Source organism: Rutilus rutilus, assembly GCF_951802725.1.
Source record: "Rutilus rutilus genome assembly, chromosome: 10".
Classification (NCBI taxonomy): domain Eukaryota; kingdom Metazoa; phylum Chordata; class Actinopteri; order Cypriniformes; family Leuciscidae; genus Rutilus; species Rutilus rutilus.
In genome coordinates, this window is record NC_140215.1 from 33,442,651 (window position 1) to 33,462,417 (window position 19,767).

A 19,767-nucleotide genomic window follows, 5' to 3' on the forward strand; every position below is an offset into this window, starting at 1 on the left:
AATATATGTTTTTTCTTTTGGTTCCTTTTTAGGGATCACTATAACCCCGTAATCTTGTCACATGTTTAATATATTAGTTACTTACTTTAATATATTAGTTACTATCGTGTTATGTAGGGAGCTGTTCATGAAAACAGTGTTGTTTTTGGGATGGAAGGGATGAATTTACCATTGAAGGAGTAGAGGAGCTAAAATAACAATTAGACATTTCACATGAATTATCATAGTAACACAAATTGCTTTCACTTATTGATGACATCATTCCCTCGGGTGGCAGGCACAGCAGATTTCGTTCTTGCCTGTGTTGCATAGTGTGTACGTGCATCAAGATAGGGGTGTGATCCTTTTGGGTAGGGGCGTGTTTGTCAAACATCAACAGTTTCTATCAGAAATCACTTACTGCACCTTTAACTATGGATAACAGGAGGAGGAACAGGGCAGTGCTGGACTTGATTTATCTGTCACAGGAAAAAATGTAATGCTCTGCTTTGTGGATCCATTAATACAACCCAGAGCCAGATTTCACTTGGCAGAATCTTGCACCTCCCCCACTTGCTAAATCAATCGAAGGATATTTAGGCTTGGCGTTCCAATAATGGGCAAAAAGGAGAAATCCTCTATAGTTCTAGAAAATAAGGCATGCTGGGAAGTCTGTGAGGTAATCCCACAGATAGAAGACGAATCACAATAGCTTGTAGAGTCTCTTTGTGGTATTGTGCCCTCACTGTTCTGCTTTATTTTCTGCCTGTGATTGATGATGCTTGTAAGAGTGGTATTCCCCTTTGACCTCTCAGTACAGTACAGCCTCAACACCGATTTTCCCCCAGTGACTTATGAATACGTACCTTTAAATGCTTCTTAATGTTCATTAAGCATTTATTAATATATGCCACACAGAACCACATAAGTCCTCTTTAATCATTTGTGTAGTTATGTGCTTTACAGTCCAGTGTAGCTCAAATTTGGCTAGTTTTAAACCCACAGAAACCTGTATGAGCTCAAATTCAGAGTTGTCATTTCATCAGAAGAGAAGGAGCAGTGGAAAACAGCTAAACCAAATGAAGACAAGCATATAACTGCTGGTGAACTTTTCAAATGTTTTGCTTGTAAGCGGCTTAACAGGAAATAACCGTTATGGTTATTCACGTAACCCTGGTTCCCTGAGATAACGGGAACTAGCATTGAAGGATAAAACTCAGTTTTCTCTGAATCCTGAAGTCTGATTGGTTCACATATGTGCAACTGCACAGACAAATGGCATTTCAGCCCGCCGAAAGGGGCGAGGTTAGCTGCCTATAGACTGAGCAGCGGCTAGCATGACTTGCTGTGCAGCATAGTAGCACGGCAAGCTACGCAATACTCATTCCCGGTTATCTCAGTTATAACCAGGGTTATGAGAGTAACCATACATTTTCCCTTTCGATACGGTTCACTCGCATTGCGTCAGTTCGCTGACGCTGATGGGGGAACTCAATGAAGCCGCTCTGCGAGCCGACAGCTTGAGGGTGCTCGTTTGAGGGCCCCATGATCAGCTGCATAATGAGAGTCTCAGACTGCGGTCGGAGCCTGACTACATAGTACACAAGCATTTAGACTGACAACACCCGTGCTTGTAGAGCAGGAATGTCTAGGTTGTAAAATCTGATAAAAGTGGATGGCGAAGACCAGTCGACCACTGCACAGATATCTGCGATACAGTTTCCACTGACCATGCCCAAGAGGAGGCATTACCTCTAGTGGAGTGGGCCCTAACCCCTATGGGGCACATCAAGTCGGCAGACTTGTAAGCCAGCGCTATCGCATCCACAATCCAGCTGAAAATCCTTTGCTTTGGGACCGACAGCCCTTGAGTGTGGCCTCCGAAGCTGACAAACAGCTGCTCTGATTGTCGAAATCGGCTAGAGTGCTCAGTATACACTCTAAGGGCCCTGACAGGACAGAGTGAATGAGGTGCCTGCTTGTTCTCCGTAAGCAGAAGAACTGACAGTGCTATAATCTGCGTTATTTCGGCACCTAGCCTATTCTAGGCCTGAGGGCCACTTTACAGTCATTAGGAACGAACTCAAGGCAGTAAGGTTCCATAGACAGAGCCTGTAGATCTCCAACTCGCTTTACTGACTCTGAAGCCAGCTAGAAGGCAGTCTTATGCGAGAGGGGCCGAAGGTCAGTTGTCTCGAGCAGCTCAAGGAGAGGTTCCATGGAGAGGTCCCATGACAGGACCAAACACGGGCAGGGAGGATTCAACCTCCTAGCTCCCCTGAGAAACTTAATGACCAGGTCGTGTTTCCCAATTGATTGGCTGACCATCGCAGCAAATCACGTCCACGTATTCTTTGAGCACCCAGCGTCCAGCAACTCTTGCAGAAACGTGAGAACTCACACAGTTTCACATTTGGCGGGGTCTATTTTCTGAGCTAAGCACCAGCTTGAGAAAACAGACCATTTCTGAGCGTAAAGGCGCCTTCTGGAAGGGGCCCTCGCTTTTGAGATCATTCTCATCACTTCCTGGGGTATGGTCCACGGAGCTGCTGAACCAATTCTGGACCAATTCTGGACCAAGGCTGGTGGAACCAGGAAAATAACTGCACATGCTTCTTCCCAGATTCGACTGATGGTACAGGTACATGGAACTTGTGGAAACAGGACTAAAGGAGGGAAGGCATAAGGGCACAGATGAGGCCATTTCTGGGCCAGCACCTCCATTTCCTTCCAGAAGTATATCTGGCAGTGGGAATTCTCTTTTGCCACGAAGCGATCCACATCCGACTGACCGAAGATGCCCCATATCGTGTTAACTGTCTGGGGCTGGAGTCTCCATTCCCCCGGTGGCATCACAGCATATTTGCTCCTTCATACGAGGAGCCTGGCATATGAACTTAGAGGAGGTTCATCTTTGCCCATCGGAAGAGACTGTTCACCAGTCTGTCCAGAGAGCGAGACCTGAGACTTTCTTGGTGGTTTATAAAGACAACCACTGTCCTGTTGTCCAAACAGACCAGGACATGTTGACCCCTGAGCTGGAACTCTTTGAAGGCCAAAATCACAGCTATCATTTATTGGCAGTTGATGTGCCAACTGGCCATAGGGGTCGCCCATGAGCCGAAGGCCATTCTCTCGTCTTGGAAGCATCTGTCACAAGCACTCTTCTACTGAAAACTGAGCCCAGAGTTACCCCGTCCTGGTAAAAGTAGGGTGATTTGCAAGGGAAGGCTTTGGCGCAGCTGTGGAACACCTTGAGAGTGTGTCAGCCTGTGTGCCATGCATGGGGTGGGACAAGGCCTTTCAACCAGAGCTGGAGGTGTTACATGTGGAGCAGGTCCAGCAGAACGACAGAGGAAGCTGCTGCCATGAGACCCAGCAGCTTCTGAAACCTCTTGAGGAGGTGAAAAGACCCCACTTTGAATGAGGCCAGCATGCTCCTGATTTTTAAGGTGTACTCCTGTAAGAGCCAAGCCTGCATTTGGACTGAGTCGAAGACCGCCCCCAGGAATGAAATTTGTTGGCTGGGGAGCAGGGAGCTCTTGCCAAAGTTTGTATTATTATTGTTTGTATTATTATTGTTAGTGGCAATGGTGTATAAGTGTATTGTTATTTATTATAATATTTATTTTAATAATTATTATTATTTACATTTATCAGAGAGGGGAACAATACATCCTGTGCACGCCACTGCCCTGAAGAGCGCAATCCAGGCGTGCAGCGCTCCGAGGTTCAGCTTCTCGTATTGTGGGCAGCTGGAGTCCTGAAGAGCCGCTTCGGCGTGGGTGTGACCCAGGCAGGAGACGCACTCGGGATGCTCATCTAGAGCAGGCAGATTAGCCATGAACGAGCCACATTTATGGCGCGACATTTGAATCAACATTTTTATCAATCGTTGGTTGGCACCAGGGGAGATTGCTGGATCAGCTTGTTTGCAGAGTGTCAGCTTGCTTGCAGAGCATCGTTGTTCCACTGCGAGGCTCGTTCAATGGCGAGAAGAGGCGAGGACAGCGAGAAGAGGCTTCAGTCTTCTTCGGAGCATCAAGAGATGTTCTTTGTGCTGAAGGAGAAAGATTCTGACGAATTTGCATTTCTGCATGGGTTATATAGGCAGCCAACACCGCCCCTTCCGGCGAGCTGAAATGCCATTTGTCTGTGCAATGAACCAATCAGGCTTCAGGTTTCTGAGAAAACTGAGTTTTCCCATCAGCGTCAGCAAACTGACACAATGCGAGTGAACCGTATCAAAAGGGAACAATAGATTTCAACCAATTAATACATTAGATTTATTTTCCTGTTATTGACAATCTTATGCTTTGCTCTATTCTATTAGAATTGTTTTTAAATCTTTGCATGGGACAGCCCCTCTATATATTTCTGCCTGATTGATACTCGGGAGTCAATTAAGTGATTATTAAGATCTACTCTGCAAAATCTCCTACCTGTTCCTAGGTCGAAATTAAAGTTCAGAGGTGACCGCGATTTTAGCTGCCCCGAGGCTATGGAACAGTTTACCTCAGTATATTAGACTATCATCAAATTTGAATTAATTTAAGAGACATTCAACTCTTGATTGTGTATGAGTATAGAGATATTGTTGCTGTAGTTATTCGTCCAAAGGTTTATTCTGGAGCTGTTTTTGCAGATGTTTTTAAATTTGTGGTTATTCATTTTTGTAATACTTTTTTTATTATGTTGTTTTATTATGTACTTTATAAATAAATTGGAATTAGAATGTAACCACCCAAACAGACACTATGAGAGGGGTTAGTATGATTTAGAAACTTGTTTGAATTGTTTGAATTTGCCAGGTGCCTAAAAATCCATTGTCCACATCATCAGCAATAGCACTTCTGTGACAGTTTTTTGCTCATTTTGTTTGGGCAAGTTTTATCAAAAAAGAAAAAGAAATAATTAAGTAATATGTTTGCCCTCATAGTAGTAGTAGTTTTGATGTCAATAGTGTTTTCAGTGTAAAAAAAAACCACCAACAAAAAAGATAGATTTTTAAGTTACCTACACACTAGACTGAAAAGATAATTTATGTGTTTGCATGTGTATTTCATTGTTTAATGTTTGTGTGAATCATTAGTATTTGTATTTATATTTAGAGTTTAGTCTAATCACTGGTGTTACAAATTTTGCTTTATTCATGACATTAAATAATAAAAGAAAGTAAAAGAAAGAGCAATATAAACTGAAGTCAAACCTTTCATAATGCTGTAAAAACAAAGCCAACATTATTGAGAATGACCCAGTTGGTATGAGACAAGATTTTATGGCAATGGAAATGGAATCTGTTTTTATTACAGAGTCCAAAAAACACTGAGTGAGAAAAGAAAAGAGGGTATAATGTTTTCAAAACGGTATTAGCAATTCCTGCAAATGTTTTAGGTGCCAGCACTCCTTTTAGTCCAAAAGAGAGTAATGTAATGATTGCAATGCTATGTATGTCTCAAGAGAGGTGTGATAGAGAACAAGGTCACTATTCCTTGTTGTGGCGACAGTGCAGTACAATCTAATCCTTATCAGTCTCTTCTGTCTTTTCAAACTAACTCCCTAAAAGACACATCAGAGTCTGAGAAATTGCCTAAGCAAACGAATGAGAGCCATTGTAAAATGTGCTAAATAATAAATGAGCTTTTTATGATTGATAAAACATTCATGATGAAGGATTTCCAAACAGATGAAACTGAAAGTAGTTGTGACCACCTTGGAGTCCAGATGAAGTGACCGCCACCATCATTTGCCATCATTAGTCATACTTTTCATTTGTGGCTCCTGTTTGTTTCTCTGAATCCTCTCACATTAAAATAAGATTAAATATATGGCCCCACTTTATAATAAGTGAATTTAACTACTATGGACTAACATTTAAATTAATCATTTGATACAATTTACATTGTACTGATATATATATATATATATATATATATATATATATATATATATATAAAAACTGCATGAATGCATGAACTGCATGAACTAAGACCACAATGCAACACAGAGAGGTTGATTTTATGATGACATCATAATTTAAACAATTATACTCTCTTAACTCAACCATAAATATGTACACAGCTCCAGAGCATTGACATGAGCCGCTATGCCACCTGCTCCCTGTCGCATCTCGTTATTTGCATCTGATCGAACAATGTGTCAGCTGGCCTGCACTGCCTCGTGCAGCAGATCTCAGAACTCTTGTACGACAACATCACATACGCACAGACTGATTTAAAAAACATTATGACTGAGTAAATCTCATGAAGTGGTGTCTAGATAGATAGCATAAAATATAGCTGCAAGCAGCAATTAATGGGGTTCAAATTTTTTGCACACCTGTAACCACCTAGATCATAGATGGAAAGGAACATTTATAGCCAAACTAGACAATTTGCTAAGGAAATTGATGTTTTAAATCAGTTACTTTTTATCAGTTATCGAGGTTGAGCTAAAAACTAGTTCGCAAAAGTAGATTATTGAAATAATCTCTGATATTTAACGAATGATTCGATTGACAGCGGTGGTCCTAGAGACAAAGTTGCTCAGAATGAGGAGTTCTACCAAATGGTAAGAATGTCGTTTGCATGTGCGAAAAATCGCGTGATAGACAATTCTACAGTATATGCACGTGAGAAACGTGAAGGCGCCCACTGGTGGCCGATTTCTTTTGCATTTCTCACAGGCCTCTAGGGCTGTGAGTGAATTGTAAAAAGTGATTGAGGAAACCTGTTGCCTTAAAATTATTAAGTAGCCTAAATAAACTTATTGCTTAATCGAAAAAATTAAGTAATGTGGAATTGTCAAGTTCACATAACTTATTTTTTTCAATTAAGCATTAATGTCCAGCTAAAGTTAGTTTTGATTGATTCACTTCAGTCGCAACGATCATTAGTTATTAACTTAGGGGCCGCTAACATGACACCGTTCTAACAGAAAACCCTTTAGTTCTCTCTGCGCAAACTTTAAAAACGCGAACCTGTGAAAACGCTGACAGCGTGCACATGCATATTACACGTTTAGTCTATAGGTTTGCGCGTTTGAATATATATGTGCGCAGGCGTGTAGTCCTTCTTTACAAACCAACCCTCAACAAACTACTTGTCTGGCCTTAAAATTTATAATACAGAATTTTTTATCGCTTCCGTGTTTCCATGTGAACTGGAATTATCCAGACATCATTTTATCTGTACAGAGGTAAAGGGAAGGGAAGGAGGCCTTTTTTTTAAGGAAGTGAACTGAACACTCTTTATAGTGAGGCCCACCAAGATTTATTCCGATTGGCCTCTGTTAACCTTGTCTGACAGCCGCTCAAACTTCACTGGCTGACAGCGGCGTGTTTTTCGAGATACACAAATGTCCTTGTTGACAATCGCGGTACTTTGGACAAAGACACCGCATGCTTGTTTTCAAGTCAATTGGACTGACTGTTGCGTAGCTATAGCCGTTTTTTTTTATATATATAGCGCCACCAAGTACCCAGTCACCACATCCTTTTTCATGCGACCACAAACCGAGCCCATACATATATAGGCTATTATACAGGCGTTTTAGTAAAAGTGGCCACGTCCACTTCGAACGTTTTGGCATCTCATTGCGGACGTAAATCGGAAATTTCTTTTGATAGTTATTGACAAACTCCAGAGAATCTTTCTGCACTGGTTTGGCTCCCATCAGGCGAAAAACCAAGGACTAGTTTGCAAAAGTATTTTTTTTAGAAAAAAGCCAAAATACAAAGGCAAGGTGACGATCGAATTCGAGACATGCATTTTGTTCGTCTTAGGATTCCAATGATATAAGTCACATTATGAGCCATTATGTACTTTTGATCGCTGTAGCGCCACCATCAGGCCGATTGGGGCGAGTCTTGGTGACGTTGTAGACAGGGTGGGTACTACCATCCCTCAAAGTTTCAAGTCTCTGCGACTTACGGTTTGGTCTGCCCGATCACTTTAAGGGGAGAATGCTGATCTTTGGAAATTCTAATAATTACAATAGTGTTTCAGTGCTATGTGCTTGAACCCCTAAAAATGCTGTTATACATACACTCACCTAAAGGATTATTAGGAACACCTGTTCAATTTCTCATTTATGCAATTATCTAATCAACCAATCACATGGCAGTTGCTTCAATGCATTTAGGGGTGTGGTCCTGGTCAAGACAGTTGAAGACTGGAAAAATGTTGCCTGGTCTGATGAGTCTCGATTTCTGTTGAGACATTCAGATGGTAGAGTCAGAATTTGGCGTAAACAGAATGAGAACATGGATCCGTCATGCCTTGTTACCACTGTGCAGGCTGGTGGTGGTGGTGTAATGGTGTGGGGGATGTTTTCTTGGCACACTTTAGGCCCCTTAGTGCCAATTGGGCATCGTTTAAATGCCACGGCCTACCTGAGCATTGTTTCTGACCATGTCCATCCCTTTATGACCACCATGTACCCATCCTCTGATGGCTACTTCCAGCAGGATAATGCACCATGTCACAAAGCTTGAATCATTTCAAATTGGTTTCTTGAACATGACAATGAGTTCACTGTACTAAAATGGCCCCCACAGTCACCAGATCTCAACCCAATAGAGCATCTTTGGGATGTGGTGGAACGGGAGCTTCGTGCCCTGGATGTGCATCCCACAAATCTCCATCAACTGCAAGATGCTATCCTATCAATATGGGCCAACATTTCTAAAGAATGCTTTCAGCACCTTGTTGAATCAATGCCACGTAGAATTAAGGCAGTTCTGAAGGCGAAAGGGGGTCAAACACAGTATTAGTATGGTGTTCCTAATAATCCTTTAGGTGAGTGTAAATCTTAAGGTGGTATCAATGTCAAAGTCATGTGATTGACTCTGAAGGTACACATCAAGTATTAAAGGTATTTGTGTCTTTGTCTGTGGACAATAGCATATACAGTACATATGGCAGGCACTTTTATCTATACTGTACAGCACATTCTTATGACGTATGTCTTATGAGTATGCATGCTACCAATGAACTCTGTATTACTAGCCTCACGCTCTACCACTTACTGTAGTTGCAGGAAATCATCACAAGTGTCTGCCAAATAAACCATTTAGCAAATTTTTATGTAAATTATGTATGTAACTTCATGGCTCTTAAACTGCATATGAAAACCCTTCCTGTGTGTATATGAAAGACCCATCTCATAAGCCTCTGTTTGAACATTTGCTCATCACACACAACACATAACACACTCTCTGTCCTCTGAGCAGAGTCTCTTGGTTAATGGTTTGTTCTCATTCTGCAACTTGTGAAACTTCCTAAACATTTGTTAAGAAACCACAAACACTTCAATTCTCACCTGGAAATCATCAACCACAAGTGATCTTGTGAAAACACTATGAAACCAAGTTACTGTTGCACATTTGCTTTACATATATATCAATGACGACAATTCAGCTGCTGTGAGTTTGATAGCAGCTGAGTATTTGTTGACTATTCAATGCTGGGAAATATGTTGACAACTGTAAACCAGTCTTCAAATGTGCTTCATTTGCACATCTCTGTTAAAACTCTAATAAAGAGATTAATTCGCTCATGACAAACTTCACCAAACTGAGGGTCTTCATAATTGTAATGTTTGTAGAAACAACTGTAAAAATGCTGTAAATTGATTAACTGTAAATTACATTACCATATAGGATAAATGGTCTAATATCACGTTATATGTAATTTTACTGTAAGATACAGTCAATTTTGTGTTTTTTTTGCAAGTAAAACCTATAAATTACCATATAATTTGTGCTGAAAAACAATAAAATTACATTCCACTACATCCCTGCAAGACTCATCTGATTATATTTCATTTAGATAGATTTGCTTCTTTTTATTCATCAGTAACGTACATTATGGTGTTTTGTGTTACGTTGTCTATTTAGTGTCACGTGTCGCATTTTGCCTTTGCTTTGGTTCCGTTTTCATACTGGACTTTCATTTACCAGTTTTCTGTGTTCCTTTGTTCCAGTCATTAGTTGCCATGGACACTCATTTAATGATCACACCTGTTGGTCATTGAGTTCATCATCATTGTGTATTTAACAATACGGAAAATCCCCTCATATATATATAAAATAATTTTTTGAAATTTTTTTGTGTTTCTTTGCAAAACTCTTGCATTCCCTTGTGAAACTTTTGCAACCAAGAAGCTTTTGTGAGCGAATGTGAAGTTTCTCTGGGGAACATAAAACATTTGCGAGAAAACACAAAAGCATTGAAATATAATTTGTCGTCCCATCTCATATTTTTGTCCATCACCATGTCCATTGTCCACTTAGTTATCAGTATGCTAATACATCTATTTTAAAAATGGAATCCCCTACCAATGATAAGATTTCTGAATTTTCTTCATTACAAGCAAGCAAACAAATGATTGTGATATCCATCCATCCATATTGGGAAAGTCAAAAGACAGCACAATGACACTGCCATGCTGGAATCACCTTGTGAGAAGACGCATCAAACCACTGGCTCATTTCCAACTTTTATTATTGCTGATACATGCTGACCTCAGTATTCAGAAAGGAACACTCTCAGATATGAGTCAACAGTGACACCACAGACAATTTTAGGCTGACAGATAACTAACTAAAATGTCCTTGCTAAGACAGCAAGACATATCAGCAGACTGGATTAGACTGGAAAAATGTGCTTGTTCTTTAGCAGAATGTGACCTCAATTCATCTGTATAAGCAAATATACAACACTTAAAGGAGTATTCTGGGTTTCATAAGATTTCAATCGGCAGCATTTTGGCACAATGATTACTAAAAAAAACATTTTGACTCATTCCTGTTTTTCTTTAAAAAAAGATAAAAATTGAGGTTATGGTGAGACATTTACAATGAAAGCAAATGGGGCCATTTTTTAAGGGTTTAATGTGAATCCTTTTTTTACAGGATTGCAGGGTTTACGTTGTAATAGCAACAACGTTTGCAAATGCCTGTACTTATACAGAGAAAATGATTGGTTATTAAATTATTATTTTTTTCACACTAAAAATCATATGAACAAAGTTCTATAAATAAGGTGACAACCTCATTTTTATCCATTTAAGAAGATTGATTATATTTGTATCCTTGCATAATATATGGACTAGTCATATCTCATATTTGCATAATAGGCTACTTAACCTACAGCACGATCACCCTCAAGGGCACTTCAAACCTCCTTCACTTTTAATAGCCTACTAACCTATTTAATACACAAAACAATAAACTCGACGATGAATACGCGTATCAAACTAAATACAGTATAAAATGTACTAATAGCTAATACTATGCATATTTGGCCATGTAGAGCATGTTTTTATACAGATAGAAAGTCGGTGCAGACCTACAAATGGCAAGGTAAGGCACTGTTGGTGTTTCATTGCGCGGAGAGCAGCGCCACCTGTTGGCTCGCAGCAGTAACTGCTGCATATTGCATAGCCTTTTCAATAGGCTATTCAATATGCCCTATTGAAAGGGCTTTTCATTTTTTTTTTATATAAAAATTAAAATAAAATAAAAAATAATGTATAAATAAAATAACGTAGAGTAGGCCTATTAGTTACAACTGCAACGTATTAAACCTGAATAGTTTTACATTTTTATTTGATTATTTTGTGCAGACACAAACTTATATGCTTATATGTAGCTACACAATGCTTCGTTTACTGTTTAATTTATATTTTCAGAGATTCATATGTGGGTCGAAGCGCACGCTTCCAGGGTCACTGGAGGCATGGAGACAGCGATTACCCAGTCTAGGTCTTGAGTGATCCAGCAAATAACGAGGCTATTTAGAGGGCCGATAAAGGTTCACCGTGTTGCCAGCAGAGAGCACAATAACACAGAGAGGTGAAGCTGCGCGTCAGGGACATTCACAGATCAAGCGCTCCCTCACTGCCCTGCTCTTTCCTTCTTAAAGAGATAACGGTGCCTGTGGTGCTGGAGAGAGGCAGAGAGGAAGAAGAGAGTGAAGATGGTGTGGGAGACGACTTGACAAGCCAATACTTCCAAATATATTTTCCCATAGGCTATTGTCTATAGCCTAAACCTATAATATATTTTAATCAGAAGCACATTAGACAATTTCCCCAAATAGCATTCTATTGCATCGCATTTCATTTACAGTTTCTGCAACAATCAACAACCACAGTTTTAGCTCTTCGTGGTTTTGCTGCTTTTTTATTGTGTTCACAAACCAAATTAAAATAATTGTATCGAATTAGTTAGTTAGTTAGTTAGTTAGTTAGTTAGTTAGTTAGTTAGTTAATTTAGGCCTGGTTTCACAGACAGGTCTTAGATTAAGCCAGGATTAGGCCTTAGTTCAATTAGGGCATTTATAACTTTTATTAAAAATAAAATAAAAATAATTACTGGTGTTCATCTTGATATAAAACAATGGCACTGATATAGGCCTATTTAAGATATGTCAGTGCAAGTTGCTTTCAGTTAAAACAGCGCAAACACGCCTTTTAGTCTGGGACTATAGGTTAAACCTCGTCTGTGAAACCGGGTTAATAATTTGGTGACTGACTGCGTCTGTCTCTATACGATGTATTTCAGTAAATTCACGTCTTTTCTGACGGACACATTTGAATTTTACTTCGCTTCTTCTAAGCCTAGGCTATATGAGCTAGACACTTTATTTAGCCAAATACTCTTAATCAATGTTAAACCCATTTGTCTAAAGTGATAAGAGGTAATGTTTAGAATAGGGGAGGGGCCATGGGGGGCACTGGCCTGAAAACTGATTGGCCCCCCAATGTGCCCCCACCCTTCTACTTGTCTGTCACTCAAAAATTCTAATTATATCTTTCGGCTTGCATTTGAATAATGAATGGTTCCGCGATACTTCTCAACAACCGGACTAAGAATAGCGAGCTTCTGTTTTCAACAACAACAAAAAAGCACATGATAAATTGAGCTAATCTCTTTTTCTTTTTTTAATTAGCGAGTTGTTCCAGCGCTAGATTTTGCAGGTCATAATGCTCTGTGTCTGAATTAATAATACATAACAACACAATCAGGGTTTCCTGTGTTGTGATTTTTACATTTTTTTTCTGCCGATACGCAAGGGACATTGCAAGCCAGATGCCGAAGCAAATCGTATGATGTTTATTTCACATTCCACTCGTTAAAAGCTGTATGAATGTCTTGTCTTGAGTTACGTGACTGCACGCGAATTTAATCATTTCTAATAAATGAAGAAAATTACTTAACTTTGACTAGAGAACGAATACTATAAATTAAATAAGTGTCGTACCGCATGACTCGATAATGACTTTATAAGAATTGCAATTCAACTTTAAAAAATCAATAAAAAATGATTGCGACATTAGCTAATATGCAAACTGCGCGCCACGGGAGCAGCGGCGCCGGCGCCTCTACTGGAGTCTACTGGAGTCTACTGGACGAGCACAACACAATACAGGACAGAGGACAATCTACGAATATTGTTTGTTTGGATTTAAAACCTTCGAAATGGACCACATTCATAAAAATAATTTTGGTGTATTTGCAACCCGGACATGGTATATAACTGTCTCTTATGGATAATAGCCTATCTCATAATGTTATCTAGATTATGAAGATATTTGATGTTGAGTTTTCTTGCTGTCTGCAACATAAAATAGATGGTGATTTTCTTCAAATATCTTGTAGTTTTGCAATGTTGTGTGGCACAATGGCTAATTTCTTGAATTTTGTGTCAAGCAAAGTGTCAAATTAAATTTAGTGTGTGTTTATGAAGATAGCATTCAGAAGTTCGTGACAAAACGTCATGACATCCAGAAACATTATCAAATAAAAAACATAAATATAAATATCAACGTAAATAAAATATTACTAAAATGTATAATAGCCCATATATATATATATATATATATATATATATATATATATATATATATATATATATATATATATGGTATATTAAAATAACACCGGAGTAATTAAGCTATTCTAAACAGTTTTTATAAGATTCATATAATTTACATGTAGTTAAACATACCCTTTTGAAAACGTAGCTATATCTAACAAAGTATGGATATATGATATGCACATGGCTAATTAGCCTTGGCATATTTAGATTTTGTATATTCATCAATGAAAATTTACTGCAACTGCTGCTATGCAAATAGGATGTGGATATAAGTTATTATTAATGTATTTAATTAATAAAGTTATATTCATTAATTGTGTATTTATTATATGAATAATATACTTATGCATTTGTATAAATAAGGCAGTTCTATTTATTTATGTTTGCCCATGTATAAGGTTGTGAGGATTTGTGTGAAGTTTATATAACCTAATGTTGAGTTTTATTATTTTTGCTACTCTATTCACAGATTGGATTTTTGTATTTATTACAGTTTTTCACTTCTGAAAAGTGAAAAGTTAATACAAATTGAATTTGACTTCATATTTACAGCAGTGAATAAATGGCTTTAAAAAAAATAAGGTTTTATTGCTGATTTTAAAGCTTACTGAACTTTAAATGATTTTGGATATCTACAGTTGTACATATAAACACAACATAAGATTGGCCCCTCTGTATTAATTCTGGCCCCTCTTTGAAAAACTCCTAGAATCGCCCCGGGGTTTAATAGGATGGCATCAGTGCCCTAACCGCATGCAGAAACATGTACTGTTTTGTGTTCACCGACAGGTGTCGCAGCAGGTCAGGGTGCCATGCATGCCATGCCGAAAAGAGCGGCTCCTCGGTGTTGTTTAAGAGCTAAAGGTCTAATTGCTGGGTTGAAATCAACTCCGTTTTAAGAAGAACCATTGCAAAATGAGCACTTCCATGGTAACTGCTTTTCAGGCATAGGCTATTGCTGGCTTTGCGCGTTAAAGCTATCTGCAAAAGTTCCTGAAGCGCAGCACATCGTGCCACCGTGTTATTTAAACCTTTTATTAATAAATCAACAAACATTATCTAGGTTAAACTGATTTACAGAAGAATCCCATGTATTCCGAATAAGGACCTGCGTAAAATATATAAAGGTTTCGTAGTCATTTTAATTTGATCACGCCAATGATTGGTAAAGCGTTACGCAGGCTATAAAAAATGTTGTCAATGTTTTTTAAGAAGGTCATAGCTAAATGTGTTTTCATGTAGTATAAAGTGTTGCAGTTGACCATCACCACACAGGATGCACACATTTCATGCACATGTGAGCTGTGTGTATCCCGCATTGATTGGCTGCTCCGCGCGCACTGGTTCATCCTCCCCCATGACGCGCGATAAATGTCCGTCCTCCCGCATCTCTGCTGACACACAATCACAGTCCTGCTTTGCCTATCGGCGTCTGCGTTTGTTTTCTTCCAGAGGGGAATGTAACTTAACTCAGAAAACCTTTTAAGTTTTGTGCGCCTTTAGAAGAGTTTTTTTTTATGGGTTTGTTCTTTCGTTGGACGTGCGTTTAAGTATTTTTTTTTGCGTTATGAAAAACATAACCGGAGTTTTTGACAGCCTCAGTACAGATATGCATTCAAACCAGATTACCTCCAGCAGTTACCACAGTCTGCACAAATCCCAGGAATCCCCGACTCTCCCGGTCTCCACCGCTACCGACAGCAGCTACTATAATAATAACCAGCAGGCCGGACAGTGCGCGGGCTCTCCGTACGACCAGATCAGCTCGTACCAATACCAGAACACCAGCATGAACAGCGTCCAGTACAACACCAAATCATATGAACTGGGCTTCGGCAACGCGTTTGGCCCCTACGGCGCGTACGGCCCCTGCTCCTCTCCAACTCCTGCAGATGCTGGTAAATATCTCTCTCTTGTGGCAGTAAGCGTTGAAACATTAAAAATGGAAATCTTACTATTTATTTACAGAGTATCAGTGAAGGAAAAAACTTTTATTGATCAATAAATCATGATTTTGTAGAGCTGCTTTTAATTGCGCGTGCATGTAATGAATGCTACTAATATTTGAAACATAAAACGTTTTTATTATTGCATTGCATTGCATGAATATTTTATTTAGAATTCAGATCCTTAAGACCTGTTGTATTGTTCGTTTTCCCTCCTAGAAAAAGAAGAAAGTGAACCTGAAATTCGAATGGTTAATGGAAAGCCAAAGAAAATCCGAAAACCGCGAACTATTTACTCGAGTTTCCAGCTGGCGGCCCTGCAGAGGAGGTTTCAGAAGACTCAGTATCTGGCTCTGCCGGAGAGAGCCGAGCTCGCAGCATCACTGGGACTCACGCAAACACAGGTACACACAGGCTTTCCACATCGAAATAAAACACCAGCCAGTAAATACGCTTTAATCAGGGTTGTGTTTAATATAATACATGCTTATTAATCTCTGACAGAATTGGGATCCAATAATAATAACAACACTAAAAACAACTTTTAAACCCTAATGACACTCCTTAATTCAACATCATTGTGTGAGTGTGTGAGTGATTATTTCGAGGGTTGAAATGTGAAATTATCATCCAATACACATGGTAGCCTAATAATGAAAACAATTGGTAACACTTTACAGTAAGATTCATTAGTTAACATAAGTTAATTAACTAACATGAACTAACCATGAACAAAACATTTGTTATTTGTTCATCTTTGTTAATGTTAATACAAATCCAGCTGTTCATTGTTTGTTCATGTTAGTTCACAGTGCATTAACTAATGTTAGCAAGATTTTAATAAAGTATTAGTATGTTGAAATTAGCATTAACAAAGATTAATAAATGCTGTATAAGTGCAGTTCATTATTAGTTCATGTTAACTAATGTTAACTAGTGAACCTTATTGTAAAGTGTTACCAAACAATTATATATATATATATATACAGCATATGTGTTGTCAAATCGATTTATCGCGATTAATCGCATCTAATCGCATTTGTTTATGTCTATGATAAAAGTTTGTGTTTATATCATATATATGCATGTCTCTGTATATATATATATATAGAACATGATTCAGCAGAACATTAAATAAAGGTGACTTGGCTTGACGTGGTTTAATGCTACTCTAGATACTGAATAGTTTGCTTGTTTTCCAGGTAAAAATCTGGTTCCAAAACCGTCGTTCGAAGTTCAAGAAGTTGTGGAAAAGTGGAGAAATCCCAGCCGACCAGCACGTGGCATCCAGTGAGTCTCCACCTCTCCACTCACCTCCACTCAACACGGCCTGGGACTTCGCGCACAGCCAGAGAATGAACCCGGTGAACACGGGGGGGTTGTCCCAGAGCAACAGCCCCCCGAACACTGCCAGCCCTTCCTTTCTGACGAACTACTGGTACTCCTCCACGAACTCTGCGGCCCACCTACAGCCACAGCACCACAACACAACTCTCAGCGCAGGGACCATATTTTGACTCGACTGACTGGGGGAAATTCATTTTGTGAACTTGCAACAAATGACTTTCAGGCCTGTTTTTCCCCCCCACATGGCGAGACCTCTTCACCTTTGCCACGTTGATCATTGCCAGTGCGTTTTGGGGCGTAACACTGTTTCTCTTCATGCAATGTCGTCAACAAGCAGACACTAAAGAATCAAACATATACAATTATTTTTGTATTTATTTATTTTCTTCTATGGGTGGTACATCAATGGATTAAAAGCAGTTGTTCAGTGAACTACTATTATCCAAAGCCTAGAGAACTCACGCGGACATTATTGGAGTGAATATTAATGCATCAGGGTTGTAAGAGCACATGTAGCACAACCTGAAGCTGTTCTGGTGCCTTTTGAAAATTACTTAACTGTCCTTTCCCACCGTAAATGTGTTTCATGCGCCTGTCTTTAATTTCAGACTTTTGTTCGATTTCTATTTAGTACGTAAGGTAAGTTTCGGTGTCTGTACGTGTGTTCCACCGCTGTTGTCATTCCTATAGATTATCATAGAGGGTTCTTCTCACTGTTTTTAATAATACAAAAGGACAAAACACTAATGAAAAACACTCGAAAGCTACTGATTGTCCTAAAGCCATGTTCACATGTGAAAGGATATTTTTCTCTGGAGTACTTTGTTTTATTTATTTTGAAATCCGAATGAGCATTTCTGCCTCTATAATGATTCAGACTTATTTAAATAAAATGTTTCATGTGAACGCATTGTATTTGTATCAATTCATTGGGGGTTTCGAATGTTTTCTCTTTAGTTCACTGTTGGCATGTTTTTTTTTTTTTTTTTTTGTAGATCTGTCCACGCCTCCCTCTTTTTGCTTCGGCGCCAGTTGAGTCTCTAGTCTTTAATAAGTCTGGCTGGAGACGCTATGCAACGTCTTGTAAAAGTTTCACACAGAACCCACAAATTCACCTTTTGTTGACTAACGTGACAGGTGTGTCTAGCTTGCTCTGTAAGCAGGTCAAGTGAGTTCATGCAACTTTTTCGGGTTTAAAAATAACAGGAGCACTAAAGGCAACTGGTCTGACGTTCCCTAAATGTTTCGGAGACATAAAACTTGAAGACAAAGGCTCTGGGAGCTCGACAGAAGCGAGGCGCGCTACAGAGCCTCGGGCTGGGAATGAGCGCGCAAACACGCAAACACGCCCCGGCATGAAGGCGTTCGGCTGGGTTCAGACTCTCTGGAGTCACAGCTCTGCGCTCCAGACTTTTTATGAAGTCAGCGCGGCCAAAAAGAAGAAGAAAAAAAAGAAAAAGGGAAAAAAAAAGCAGGCTCACAAATGCCCCGAGCTAAACAACATGGAAACATTTCTCACAACTTCCACCACCCCACGCACGCACAATACAAGGCCTTTGTAAAAAGGTATCGGCAGCGTGTAGACTACATTAATTTCCCATGCCATGTAACAAAGGACAACTTGTTGATTTGTTTAAAAGCTTCATAGAAAATAAAATGCCGAATACGTTCAGTAGAATCTGAGTAATGCAACATGCTCAAACTGGCACTGCAATGATGCATGCACATTTAATGCAACTCACTCAAATCGAAAGGTTTGCTTGGCCAAATAAAATTGTTAGTAAAATCAACGTTGCTGCCTTAATTTTTTTAAGTACAATCAACTTGGATGTTTAAGTCATGTCAACTTAAATTACATTAAATTGACTTAAAAATTAGTTGATCTTTGTATAGGCAATTTGCTTAACTTATTTTGATGAGTTAAAGCAATGTAAAAACATGTTGCCATAACTTATTGATCATATACTTTTTACATTGCAGCGTTAATTCATTCTCACTTGTAAATATAAGAGCATGCTGTTTTAGACGCTGTTAAAACCATGAATGAAGTTATTACAGTGTCCTGTTATTAATTATGTATAAGTGTCACAGCTACACAGTAAAAAAAAATTTTGTTGGTTTAACTTAAACATTTTAAGTTAATTGAAATTTAAAAATGAGGAGATGAAGGACAATGAAGGAGATTGGTTTAATCAACAGAAACTCAAAATATTAAGTTATCTCAACCACATACATTATCTAAGTTGATTTGACAAAAGAAAAAAATTAAAAACAAATCATGAAAATATATATATTTTGTACAGTGTAGTTTACTTTTCAAATTAAAAGATAAATGTTTGAACTTTTTGAATAATATATGGTAGGCCTATCGCGGGTTGCTTTTCGTGTTACATTAATTTGTTTATTTTGAGGGTTGAAAAGCTGTAAAGCAGACAGATGTAATGAGGATGTATCCTGTCAGCGATTGCCACATTACACGATATTTCGGTGTCGCCCCGGGCTAAAACTACGCCCGTGCTGAAATGTGTCCCGCAGAGATCCACAAGATCCGTTCAGCAGAATAAACACTACAGGACACGGGAATATGCCATGTTTAACTAAGAGCGGTA

General features: G+C 39.0%; 1 protein-coding gene across 1 annotated transcript; it reads left to right on the top strand.

Annotated features, from left to right (window-relative positions):
- The first annotated feature begins 15,261 nt into the window (after window positions 1-15,261).
- dlx2a (distal-less homeobox 2a) lies at window positions 15,262-18,585 on the top strand. Its single transcript, XM_084422069.1, has 3 exons — window positions 15,262-15,763; window positions 16,031-16,215; window positions 17,014-18,585. The coding sequence occupies exons 1-3, from the start codon at window positions 15,433-15,435 to the stop codon at window positions 17,326-17,328; spliced, it is 831 nt and encodes a 276-aa protein (XP_084278195.1). The 5' UTR covers window positions 15,262-15,432; the 3' UTR covers window positions 17,329-18,585.
- Window positions 18,586-19,767: the final 1,182 nt, after the last annotated feature.

Bases quoted from the DNA above. Each gene is read 5' to 3' on its own strand.
- dlx2a (XM_084422069.1), top strand. From the start codon at position 15,433: ATGAAAAACATAACCGGAGTTTTTGACAGCCTCAGTACAGATATGCAT. The intron at 15,764-16,030 runs GTAAATATCTCT...TTTCCCTCCTAG, and splicing joins TCCAACTCCTGCAGATGCTG to AAAAAGAAGAAAGTGAACCT. The intron at 16,216-17,013 runs GTACACACAGGC...CTTGTTTTCCAG, and splicing joins TGGGACTCACGCAAACACAG to GTAAAAATCTGGTTCCAAAA.